Source organism: Bos mutus, chromosome 15 (assembly GCF_027580195.1).
Source record: "Bos mutus isolate GX-2022 chromosome 15, NWIPB_WYAK_1.1, whole genome shotgun sequence".
NCBI lineage: Eukaryota > Metazoa > Chordata > Mammalia > Artiodactyla > Bovidae > Bos > Bos mutus.
In genome coordinates, this window is record NC_091631.1 from 55,425,379 (window position 1) to 55,438,341 (window position 12,963).

At 41.3% G+C, this 12,963-nt stretch overlaps 1 protein-coding gene across 1 annotated transcript in view; it reads right to left on the reverse strand.

Annotated features, from left to right (window-relative positions):
• Positions 1 to 7,432, reverse strand: part of HTR3B (5-hydroxytryptamine receptor 3B) — a 41,384-nt gene extending 33,952 nt beyond the window's left edge. The window contains exons 1-2 of the mRNA XM_070383110.1: positions 7,393 to 7,432; positions 1,289 to 1,449 (exon numbers count right to left, since the gene is read on the reverse strand). Of these exons, the coding sequence (XP_070239211.1) occupies positions 1,289 to 1,449; positions 7,393 to 7,432 (201 nt within the window). The remainder of the gene's footprint in view (positions 1 to 1,288; positions 1,450 to 7,392) is intronic.
• Positions 7,433 to 12,963: the final 5,531 nt, after the last annotated feature.

Here is a 12,963-nt window from a genome sequence, read left to right on the forward strand (position 1 = left end):
GTGGGGTGGGGTGGGGTGGGGAAGGTATATGGGGTGTTAGCGTTTGATGAGGACAGAGTCCCAGTTTAGGAAGGTGAAAAATTTCAGAGATGGATGATGATGAAAGTTGCATAATAGTGTGAATGTCCTTAGTGCTACTGAACTGTACAGTTAAATATCATTAAAATAGTATGTTTTATATTACTTGGCTTCTACCACAATAAAAATATTAAAAAATAAATAAACACAGGGGAAAAAATTATGCTGAATGAAAAATCCGGACACAAGAAAGTACATACAGTAAATTTTCATTCTTATGAAGTTCCAGAATTGGCAAAAATAATCTATGATGACCGATATCAGAATGGTGGTTTTCCCTGCGGATGGAGGGGATGGTGATTGGAAAAGAAATGGGGGATCTTTGTAAGGTGATGGAAACGTTTGATATATGGATAGGGATATGAATTATGTGGGTGCGTGCAATCATCAAAACTCATTGAACTGTACACTTAACATTTGTGCATTTCAATATCTGTATATTACTTCTCAACTGGAAAAAGGTTTTGAAAAGTAAATTGAAAAAAATTTTAAACCATGTTAACAAACAAGCTCAGTAAAGTCTGATTTTAAAAGAAATCAAAGTAAATCTAGAATCTATTAATATTGAAGACTTTGTAATGAAGAAAAAGGAGAAGGAAGAAGCAGAGATAATTATACAGTCTATCATCTACTGAGGGTTTACTAAGATCTCTAGTAACTACATGCATTTTCTCATTTAATTCCCACAATAACCTATTTTTAAGCCATAGTAGGAAAGACACACTTTAATAAACAAATCTTTCTACCACCCTTAGCAAATGTCTTAGGTATAAAGTCCCTTAAAAACTCAGGAAACCAAGACATTTTTTTTCCCTCATTTTAAAATTGCAAGCAGTAAGTTGTAGAAGTTGTTTTCATAAACCTACTGTTACCACTAAGAAATGCGAACCACAGAAAATAATATCTATTACCATTTCTGGTTGCAGCAATACTCATAAAATATGTGTGTGACCTATGCCCACAATTCTGAAAGCATCTTAATTCTGTGAAATTCCTATTTCTAGACTATCTGCCCCTCACAGTGTAAGTTGGGGGCGAGTTAGCATGATTTGCCTAATAAATAGATACCCCAGGCTCACTGCTAAGATGAATCTAACACTAACTTCTCTATCGGCTCAATGAGAGTCTCAAGAAAAAACTTCTCTTGCATAAATAGCTGGTAGTTTTACAAAAGAATCATGGGACTAGGAAACGGTAGGATGGTCCTTACCACATCCAGCACGGCGTGAACAGACACATCCAAGTACACAGTGGTGGCCTGGGTCCAGTTGTGAACTGGCCTTACTTCCTTCCGATACGTCTGTAATAGCTGCTTGGTGAGATGATGCAGAGCAGGACTCCTGGAATGAGGCATACCTATGGCCAGGATTCCTGAAAAAGAAAGCTATCACTGTGAGGGTGAAAATAAGAACTTAGCATCTTCAGGAGACTTCAGACTGCCCAGGGCTTGGTGGCTCCTGGAAGAATAGTTTTTAGCTCACCCCAATCTGCTGAAGTTCACAACCAACTCATGGACATTTTGTCAGACACATTTAAAATACACTGATGATACAGAAAACAAATTTACAGTGACCAAATGGGAAAGAGGCTGCTGCTAAGTCGCTTCAGTCATGTCCAACTCTGTGCGACCCCATAGACGGCTGCCCACCAGGCTCCCCCATCCCTGGGATTCTCCAGGCAAGAACACTGGAGTGGGTTGCCATTTCCTTCTCCAATGCATGAAAGTGAAAAGTGAAAGTGAAGTCGCTCAGTCATGTCCGACCCTTCGAGACCCCATGGACTGCAGCCCACCGGGCTCCTTCGTCCATGGGATTTTCCAGGCAAGAGTACTGGAGTGGGGTGCCATCACCTTCTCTGAGGAAAGAGGGGGTTGGGATAAGTTGGGAATTAGGGATTAACAGATACACAGTATATAAAATAGGTTAAAAAAAAAAAGCCCAAGGACCTACCATACAGCACAGGGAACTATATTCAACATCTTATCATAACTTACAATGGAAAAGAAACTGAAAAAGAATAGATATGTGTAAGTAAAAGTGCCTAGTCGTGTACAACTCTTTACAGCTTCATGGACTGTAGCCTGCTAGGCTCCTCTGTCCACGGAATTTTCAAAGCAAGCGTACTGGAGTGGGTTGCTATTCCCTACTCCAGGGGATCTTCCCAACCCAGGGATCAAATCTCTTGTGTCCACTGCAGTGGCAGGTGGATTCTTTACCACTAGTGCCACCTGGAAAGCCCATACATGTGTGTGTGTGTGTGTGTGTGTGTGTAAATGTGTCACTTTATTGCACACCTGAACACTGTAAATCACTATACTTCAGTAAAGAATAAAACAATTAAGTCAGCTGATGGCCTAAATGCCCAATGGAGAAATCTCACTGTAAAGATAAATAAATCAACTCCATCTCTGAGGATGCAAACTTGCTCTACGTTTCCATTTTTACAGCTATCTTGCATCTTGAAGACAGCATCCTTTCTTTATTCCTGTATCACCCCCTCCTGGTACACAGGAGAAAGCTTCTGATGCACTTAACCAGCTTCCTCCTTGGATTTTTCTTTTGATTTTTCCATTTATAATTCAAAAATCACATAAAAAATCTAAGCAGAAACATGGACAAACCACTTGAATCCAAAGAGCTGTGTGGATTTCTAAATAATGGATCAAGGAGAATCCTATTCATATTTTTCTCCTCAAAACTCATATTTGTTCTCTCACTCAGTCTGTCTTAAAATGCACTTGTCAGAAAACGAGATCTTCATTTTGGGAAAATTCTCTGAGGTTCCAGGGAACAACCATTTCCTGTGACCCAGGAATCTTGATTTGTGGAGGAACTGTGATGAGTGTCGAGGCTGGAGAGGCCAGGGGGAAGCAAGCAAGAGAAATGAGCACCAGCAATTGGAAGTGACAAATCTGTGAGGGCTTTCTCGAAATTGCAAAAAGATATTTTGTTCACCAGCTTTGTTGGCCCCTGGGGGATTCAAAGCTTCCCTCAGTCATTGGACTGAAGCAAATTGCACACCCCCCGCCACAGCGCGGGCGAACTCTATCCATGGTGTCCTGCGCGTGAATTCACCGCGACTCTCAGCGGTTTTGATGGTTATTTTGATGAGCTGCTGAAGGTACGCAGGCTCCAGCAGGAAACTGGAAATGAGGTACCTTCCCCCTGTGCGACAATCCTGTTTATACCCATCTCTTTATGAATGATGCCGTGTCACTTGCCGCCACAGGCAGCAATTTCTATGATTTATCAATGTCAGTGTGACCAAAATGCTAACGACGGTGCTGGAGGGGACGTTCCAGACTCATTGTGGGCAGTGGAATATTCACTTTCATTACCATCCGAGCCGGGAATCTAATGAGCGTTTTAAACTCCCTAACCATTCATCCAACAAGACGCCAGAAGAGGCAGCCGCTCTTTAGGCATGCGGGAACTAAGGTGGGTGGCTCACATCACGCATCATCTTTAGTTTTTGTGAACTGCGATGGTCAAAGATGTGGTATGAATCTCTGTTTTGCTGCTGTTCACTGGCTAAGTTGTGTCTGGCTCTCTGTGACCTCATGGACTGCAGCACGCCAGGCTTGTCTGTCCTTCACTATCTCCTGGAGTTTGCTCAAACTCCTGTCCATTGAGTTGGTGATGCCATCCAACCATCTTATCTTCTGCCCCCTTCTCCTGCAATCTCTCTGCTTGGGACTGTTTCTTGCTGGCCGACCCCATGGGAGAGAATTCTGGACCCCAAAGAAAAATTAGTATGGTGTTTTTCTTGTGAATTTCACTTAGGGCAACTTCAGTTTTACCTCGCTTGGAATCTCCCAAGTCCCAGCTGGGAAAACACGGAAATGTGCGTGTTTCAATATAGGAAACCACCCGAGACAGAGTTAATAATTCTGAGAAATGAATGTTCTCTACACCCTCTGCTCATAGGGCCTCAAATTCCCCTCTGATATCTTTCCTGGGGATATAGGTCCCTAATGGATAAACATATTTTCAAAAATGAATCAAAGTCGTTGGGTAAAAAGAGAAAGTTCTGGAAGCTGGAAACAAGAACAAAAGAGAAACCGGGAGTGATAGGAGAAAAGAAGCAAAGGGAAGCATGGCTAAATAAACTACAGGGGGAAACAGTTCTTTGTTTAAAATGGGAAGAAATAATAAATTACATTTCTACTATGAATACAAATTTGCCTGAGGAGAAAGATCAATTACAGGAGAGAGATTAAGGATTTAAGTGACCATTAATTAACAGTAAATTATGCCCCTTGAAAGCTAATGTGACATTCACACAAGCACTAAATGACTCACAGTTCAGTGATGTTTCAACAGACACTGATGGAGGCTATCAACAGACCCAGGAAAGACACCACACTAGCACTGCCTCCTTGAATGCTAATAACCAGCATCAAACAATGCACTTGTAAGATTTCTGAAAAGTAGAATTGAGTTGTGAAGCACTTCTAGGTAAAGAGAGGTTTTAAAAAGATAAGAATATAATAGAATTATTCCTTTGCTTTCCTTATTTCAATGAGTTACATACACACCTATCTTAAAGTGTTCTGGGCACTTTGATGAAAAGAGCTGTTTCTGGTTTATGAGTATACCACCTTTAGGATATAAGAGACTAGTACTGCAACAGGCTGGGACCTGGGACCTAGGGTCCTCTGCTGTAGTGTTTGTACCTGGGCAAACGTCTCCTGGAGAAACAGAATACAAAGAAGCTATAAGGGACTAAAAATAACCACGTGCATGTGTAGTTGGGGCAAATTATGAACAAGATACAAAAAGACTAAAATCCCAAATGCCACTTCTGAAGAGTGGGGAGCAAAAGCAGGGTACCGTGTTTGCCCCCTGCTTACAACACTACCAAAGTGGTGGGCAAAACACCTAAGCCACGCCTCTGGCTCGATCACAGACATGCCCCTAGCTTCATCGCATGTAAAGAGCCAGCTCAGCTCTGAGTGTGAGCTAGGGAACCTGTTGTGTAACTTCTCCCTGCTGCAGCAGGGGTCCCAGTAAAGACTTGCCTGAATTTCCTGTCTAGTCTCTGATCAATTTCTATTGAACAATAGATAACAATACATATATCTGAGAGGTTACAAGGTTTAGGTGTGTGGTATTATTAAATATCTAATACTGATTAAATGACTTGCTGTGTGCCAGGCACTGGGCTGAGTCCTTTATGTAAATTATCTCATGTAACTTCTACCAGAGCTTTATGAGATAGGTACCCTACAACCCTGTTAGGACTCACAGGTGAGGGACTCTAGGCTTGGTGAGGTTAGTACTGCTGAAGATCACACAGCTTGCAAGCGAAGAGGATGGAATTGAAACGAGGCAGATCTGGATCCAAAGACCAAGCTCTTACTCTGATACTACACCGACCTGGCTCCCTGAGAATCCTGGGAACAGCGTGAGTAGCCCTTCAAAAGGAAGACTTGCATATGCCCACTACCATGTGTAAAACAGCCAGCCAGTGGGAACCTGCTGTAGAGCACGGGGAGCCCAGCTCCACGCTCTGTGATGACCTAGAGGGGTGGGATGGTGCTGGGGGGGAGGGCTAAGAGGGCGGGGATTTATGTACACACATGGCTGATTCACTTTGTTCTACAGCAGAAACTAACACAACCTTGTAAAGCACTTATACTCCAATAAAATAAATAAATAACATTTAAAACAAAAAGGAAGAGTTGCATGGTGTACAGTTTTGGAAAAGAAACAGCTCATTGTTATTTTCTGGGTTTGTGTGTTTTGGGGTCAACAATATCTTAAATTTGCATTGCACCTGATGATTTCATAACGCTTTCTTATTTGGCCTTCATGAATATGCAAAATAAAAAGTTAACTTACAGGGAAGCAGAATCTCTGAGGTACATGGACTCACCCAGGGTCACATGGCTGGTGAGCAGTGTGATAGGACCACGAGGTTCTAATTCAGGCCTCCTATCCTATTCCAGCACACTGCCTCTGGGTTCAGCTCTAAATTGGTGGTTTGTTAAGTGCTCTTATATTTATAAATCAACCTGATATTAACCCAGTAAAATTTTCAAAGAGTAAATTTTTCTGCAACGAACGTTCTCAGTATGATTTATGGTCAAGTGCTGACTATGAGATGCTATTAAAACACTTTCTCTGCCACATTTAGAACAAAAATCAAGCGCAATACAAAACATTAAAAAGAGAAATCATTAAGAAGAATTTCTTCTATTTTCAAAACCTTCATTTTTCTATTTTATCTTGCTTCGTTTAATGTTGACAATTATTTTCTGCTAAGAAACCCATTTGGCATTTAATGAAATTTCCTCTGTTTTCATTTTTATAATTAAGATGCTTTTATCCTTTAAGTTCAACATCCAGGATTTTTAAACTTTAATGATAAGTGGCTATTTTTCTTCTCTATCCAATAAAAAAATCATTTCCAGCTGCTTGGCCACCAAATTCCTTCCTCATCTCTGTAATTGACTCATTCTACTTTCAGTTATATTTTAAAACATGGAAATTCAGATATGAGCTCTAGGAGAACCTTCAGGAACAAGGGGTGTTGGGAAACACTAGCATGAACATAAATTTTTGATTTGTGTATGTTTTCTAGGAACCAACTGTATTCTAACTCAAATGGTTCAATAGGGTAGAGTTAATACTGGCACCATGGAAGTTTAATTCCAGAAATGTAGGGGGGGATAATATATATATATATATATATATATATATATACACACACACAACATATATGTGTTGGTTTCTTAAGTATTTTTTTAGGGGAACTGTACATTCAAAACATGCAAGTTTCTACAGCTCATCTTTAGAGAAATACTCCACGTCTATACAGACTTTGTAGGACTAGATGTAAAACCCTAACACCAAAATGACACTCAGGTGCCTGTAGCTATGATGGATCCAAGGGACTCTCTCCGTGGGCTTCTAAAGACCAAGACTATTTTGGATAATAAAAATATACTCTTCAGACATAAAAGTAAATCTGAAACAGAATGCCCCAAACCCTCAGCATCAATTGTTGTAAACAGAGCTTGATTTCTAAGGAAGGAGAAATTTATCCAACAATTGTTAACATTTCAGAGCATAGTTTTAACTTTGTGGAAAGCCCCACTGCGTGTGGCCCTATGGATATACGCACCTATAATTGCAGGAGCAAAGTCACAACAAAGTGTTGGTCTCCTTGTAGATTCACAGGCCTGGCATTTTACAGATGGTAAATAAAAGCAAACACTTGTGAGGAGTTACACAGCACAACGTAGAAAGGCTTGTCTCTAGGTTCTAGGTGTGAATACTCGATGCCTAGTAAAACCACTGACGCACTCACCTGAGGCAGCTGCCAGGACGAAGGGCCACAGAGGAGCCATCACACCTGCCAGTATTCCCCAGGCACGTCCTGAAGATGAGAAACACAGCTTGCCTACTGGATAGAGTGTCACTCAGTCTTTCCTAAAAGAGCTCCTTTCTGCTCCATTCTTCTCTGTTTGCCGGTTTATGCCGTCCTTGCCGATGCTGTTTTGTAAACACTGAACGGGACGAAAGGCAGTACCAACACCACACAAATGTTTTGGAACCGATGCCATTGCAATACCCCTTAACTTCTCCATTTGGTTCTGCCCCAGGATCAGATCATGGCCAACATTTCAATTTCCCTGACAGGAGATAGCTAAGTGAATAATGTAATCTAAGAGGAGCCCCTAAGGAGGGGAAATTCCACACTAATATGATTTCCTTTACAGCCTTTACCTAAGGCAATGCTCTTGCTGACATTCAGGACACTAATTTCATTAATAATTGAGATCCAAATAGCTGTTCTAAATCAGACTTATGCAGAACATCTTCAGCATTTGACAATGATTATTGGACTCTTGAATTACACTAAGCTAATGGAAACCTGGTATCATCAAATGAACAGCAACTGCAAACAGTACAGTGGGAACAGTGTGTTTTGTTTTTCCTAACCCCCTTTCATTAAAAGAAACATTGATTTTTTTTTGATAGACAGAAATGCTTCTTAAATTCTCACTGCCCACAATTCAGAAAGTAACTACATAAGAGAGCATGGGTATAGGCTTATTAAAGATGAAACTACAAAAGTTTAATGTTCATTAAAAGTTTTTTTTTTTTTTTTTCAGTTTTCGATTGAGCCCCATTCACTGTTAATTATTAAGGAAAAAAAGATGCATCATTCCACATAAATTTATTTTCCATTAGTAGACTCCTAGATGCTCTAGAAACAAAAATTAAATTTCATACCGTTTCCAGCATCTGCCTGCTTTTTACTCTAAATCAAATGTAGAGCCCACTGGTTTGAGATAAGTTTTCACGGAACAAATTGAGAGGGGAAATATATACCTGATCCCTGTTCTCCTAATTATTTGATCCCTTTGTTTAGAATCACAAAGCTGTCTCTCAGTGTAGCCTGATTGGTTTCCCACTGTTGGTGAAAGAAGCTGCAAACACGGAAAGGGAGAAAACTAGGATGAATCCTGTAGTGTTGCGCTGGTTTTGGAAGTATCAGAGTGAGCCCTTGGTTTTCAACACGTGTGGCTAAATACAGAAATAAACACAAATGTAAAGGTGCGTGTGTGCCTCTGTTCATAAATGCGTATGTTCCTAGCTCTGTCCACTAGAGGGCCTGGGAGCAAGGACACCCCAACAGCAGTGAGCACGCCTAACACCCAGAACTTGGTCTCTAAACAGCACACCTACCTACAAGGAAGAAATGGAGAAATGTGTGATTCAGGGCTGGGACAGGAAAGTATAATATAAGAGCCTAGAACACCTCCTTGTAGCATAAAGAAGTACTAAAGAAATTATGGGAATGGGATACACGGACACAGCCAGCTTGAAGGGGCTCTCTCTGGCCCAATCTTTGATGACGGGAGCTTCAAAACCAGTAATGATAGCAAAGAATTACAACCTACAAAATAGGATATCAAATATTCCACAAGTCTATCCTGATTTAAATAGAGAGATGAGTGTGAAGAAGGGAAAGTTTTTCCTTTAAATTAGAATGCCAGCTAATAAATGTAGAAGAAAGAATGGAATCTTTACAGTGATAACTAATTTACAGAAGAAACATCAATGGGTGATGAAAGCCAGTTGGTGAAAGTTTGATGAGGAACAGGACATAGACACAAAATACTTATTAATTACAGAGATTAAAAAAAAATCTACTAGTGGAGAAGCCTGCCAGACAACACCTCAATCAAATAATGAAAATGAGCATCACCAGTTATGAGTTGTACACCAGGAGATAGGATCTGAGAAGATGCAATCTTCTGTCTTCATCCTGCCAAAAATTCATAACTTGAATGTATCCTGGAGGAAACTCCATATTGAGGGACATTCTACAAAAGGGCGGCATGTAATCTTCAAAAGAGTCAAGGTTATGAAAGTTAAAGAAAGACTGAGAAACAGTACCAAACAAAAGGAGATTAAACAAGTCTGACAGTTCAATGCCGTGTGCGGTTCTCGAGTGGATACTTTTGTTATAAAGAACATTTTGGGGTGAACTAGTGAAAGTCAACAGGGTCTGTAGTGACATAGCGATGTTAATTTCCTGATTTTGACTGTATGGAGATTATGTAAATTAATGTCCTTGTTCATAAGAATAACTCTCTAAGTACTCACAGGTGAAAGGTCATCATGTTTGCAAAGAACTCTCAAATGGCTAGCAGGGAGAGGGCAGTGAGTTATTTCTACTACGCTTCTAATTTTGCTGTGCATTTGAACATATTTCAGGAAAAAAAAAAAAAAGGAAACGTAACTTAGCAGAGGAAACGGAATACAAAGTTAAGGAAAGTTTCAGAAATAACCTTGAGAGAAAGTGTTTGGTGCAGAGGTAAAGAATCTGCCTGCAATGCAGGAGACTCGGGTTTGATCCCTGGGTTGGGAAGATCCCCTGGAGGAGGAAATGACAACCCACTCCAGTATTCTTGCCTGGAGAACCCCACAGACAGAGTCTGGAGGGCTAGAGTCCATGGGGGTCACAAAGAGTAAGACACGAGAGACTGAGCAGGTCTCCACAAGAGGTAAGATCACCGAGGACTGGTCAGGGCCTCAAAGTCCCATCACTTTCCACAAATGCTCTGAACTAAGAGATGAATTAGGACAGGAGAAAGGCAAGCTGCATGCAGCAGTGCACTTTGTCATGGGCAGGGGACACAGAAGCTTGCCTTTATGCAAAGGTTTAATTGAAACGGTAATCAACATTATCATCCAGCCACACACTTTAGTAAGCCATGGCTCTAAGTCAACCCCTCCGGGACATGCTTGTCCTCCCTTCTGTCTCGCCTTCTCATACACCCATCTGTTACTGGAAGGCCATTGCTAATGATGTGTAATACAGGTACATTATGACCTTCATTAGCTAATTTAACAACAGTCTGGTGATCCTGCCTATTACAGCTTTACACAGCTTTTTACTGGATGATGAATTCTGCTGAGACGGGAAAGGTTTGTATGAGTGACTTGTCTTCGAAGTAGTTTGCATCCAAATCCTTCCTGATCTTCCCTTGATCTCCCTGCTCTGCACCACCAGATGGCTCAGAGCTTTCTTTTCCCAACCTTACTGTCCCATCTGGGTTTAGTTAATATATTCAGTGCCTTTACATTTGGTGTCTGTCCCTTGCTCAACCTTTAATTTTCCATGGAAACTATGTCTTCTCACTGACTAAATCAGCACTTTTTACTCACATTGTTTCTTACCACCCATCAGTCAAAGATTTTTCTCTCCTTCAGTTCAAATCAGTCACTCAGTCATGTCCGACTCTGTGACCCCATGGACTGCAGCACACCAGGCTTCGCTGTCCATCACCAACTCCCAGAGCTTGCTCAAACTCATGTCCATCATGATGCCATCCAACCATTTCATCCTCTGTCATCCCCTTCTCCTCCTGCTTTCAATCTTTCCCAGCATCAGGGTCTTTTCCAATGAGTCAGCCCTTCGCATGAGGTGGCCAAAGTATTGGAGTTTCAGCTTCAGCATCAGTCCTTCCAATGAATATTCAGGACTGATTTCCTTTAGGACGGACTGGTTTGATCTCCTTGCATTTCAAGGGACTCTCAAGAGTCTTTGCCAACACGACAGCTCAAAAGCATCCTTAGACATATCTTCAGGGGGCTTCCCAGGAGACTCAAGTGGTAAAGAATCTGCTTGCCAACGCAGGAGACACAGGTTTGATCCCTAGGTCGGGAAGATCCCCTGGAGGAGGAAATGGCAACCCACTCCAGTATTCTCGTCTGGAAAATACCATGCACAGAGGAGCCTGGTGGGCTACAGTCCATGGGGTCACAAAGAGTCAGACATGACTGAGCACACACACAAGACATCTCTTTAGGAAGTATGAGTAAAAGGTGAGCCCTGTTCAGGCACTTCAAACAAATCAGGGTATTAAAGTAAAAAAAGTGGAATTGTCAGGCGATACTCAGTAAGCCTTCTTAAATATCACCAGGGAAAAAGAAAGACAATTTGAGGTTTAAATCTGCCATTCTCTAATAGCAGTTCAGGCCAGGTCAATCATTAAGAGAGCACCTAGAAATATATTTATTTCAGAGTTCCCTTCTCCACATTCCCATGAGTCCTTGCACACTTTGTTTTCCATTATTTCCAAGTAAGATATGACACCCTTTAGATGGGCCAGTCTTTTGAAGAAGCAGGGGGAGACGGTTTATTATGCAAACATAATAAGGAAGTGTTTATTATGCAAACAGCAACTGAGTTATGTGTCCTTTAAGACTACTAAATAGTTTTTAATTACTGCTATATCAGTAAATCCCATAAATATGCAAATGCAATTAGTTCACAAAATAGGCCTTAAATATCTTTATTCCTCTCCAACAAAGTTCTTTGAAGTTAATCGCTAACTCTCTTTGTTCACTCCCTTGGCAGTCGTGCGAAAATTGACAGGAATTTTGACAGATGTACATATTCAGGGGGAACCAAATTTTCTGAGCACATCTGGTCAGGCTGGAGGAGGAAAGCAGAAATGGTCGCTGAAGCCAAACTCAAATATTTAATGAGCAGAGTCCCATATGAAATTTCTTCTGCTCCATAGCATTGTCCTCTGAAATAAATATCAAGGTAACCACTTGGGTTCCACTTCAAGTTCAAGGCTACATTCAACATTTGATTTTTTTCCTTGCACAGGATTTCATTTTTTAATACTAATGTGCATTTTCTGGTCCCTAAAAATAAACAAATAGGGTGACCCCTCATGACCCTGACCTTTTGTGGTTATGTGACATGGTTTTCTATGAGAACGTAGGAGCTAAGGTTCCAGACTTTGGAGTCAGACATATCTTATTTTGCCTCCCAGCTCCATCATTTGTTAGCTGCTCATGGCTTTGGTCAAACTGCTTATTGCTTCTAAGCTTCATTCTTCATATCTGTAAAAAGGGTATAATAGGCTCTCTTTAGTTTTCTATGGTTGCACAAGAAATTACGACACACTTAGCAACTTAAAACAAAGCTCATTTGTGACCTCAAAGTTTTCTAGGTCAGAAACCCAGGCACAGCAAGGAATAAAATTCTCTGCTCAGAATCTCACAGGGCAGAAATCATGGTGGTCTACTGAAACGGGCTCTTACTGCATCAAACGGGCCAACAGTGGGGACCTCCCTGGTGGTCCAGTGGTTAGGACTCCACGCTCCCACTGCAGGGGCCATGGGGTCGATCCCTGGTTGGGGAACTAAGATCCTGAAATCATCCAGAATGACAAAGAAAAGGTGGGGTGGTGGGTGGAACTGTATACATCCCTTCCAAACTCTGCGTTCAATGATATTAGTTAGTAGCTTGAAATCAGCCATGCTGGGAGTATTTGCCACACGGGAACCAGCAAACACTAAAAATCAGGGTCCCTCCCACCAGCTGGTCACTAAACACCCACTAACA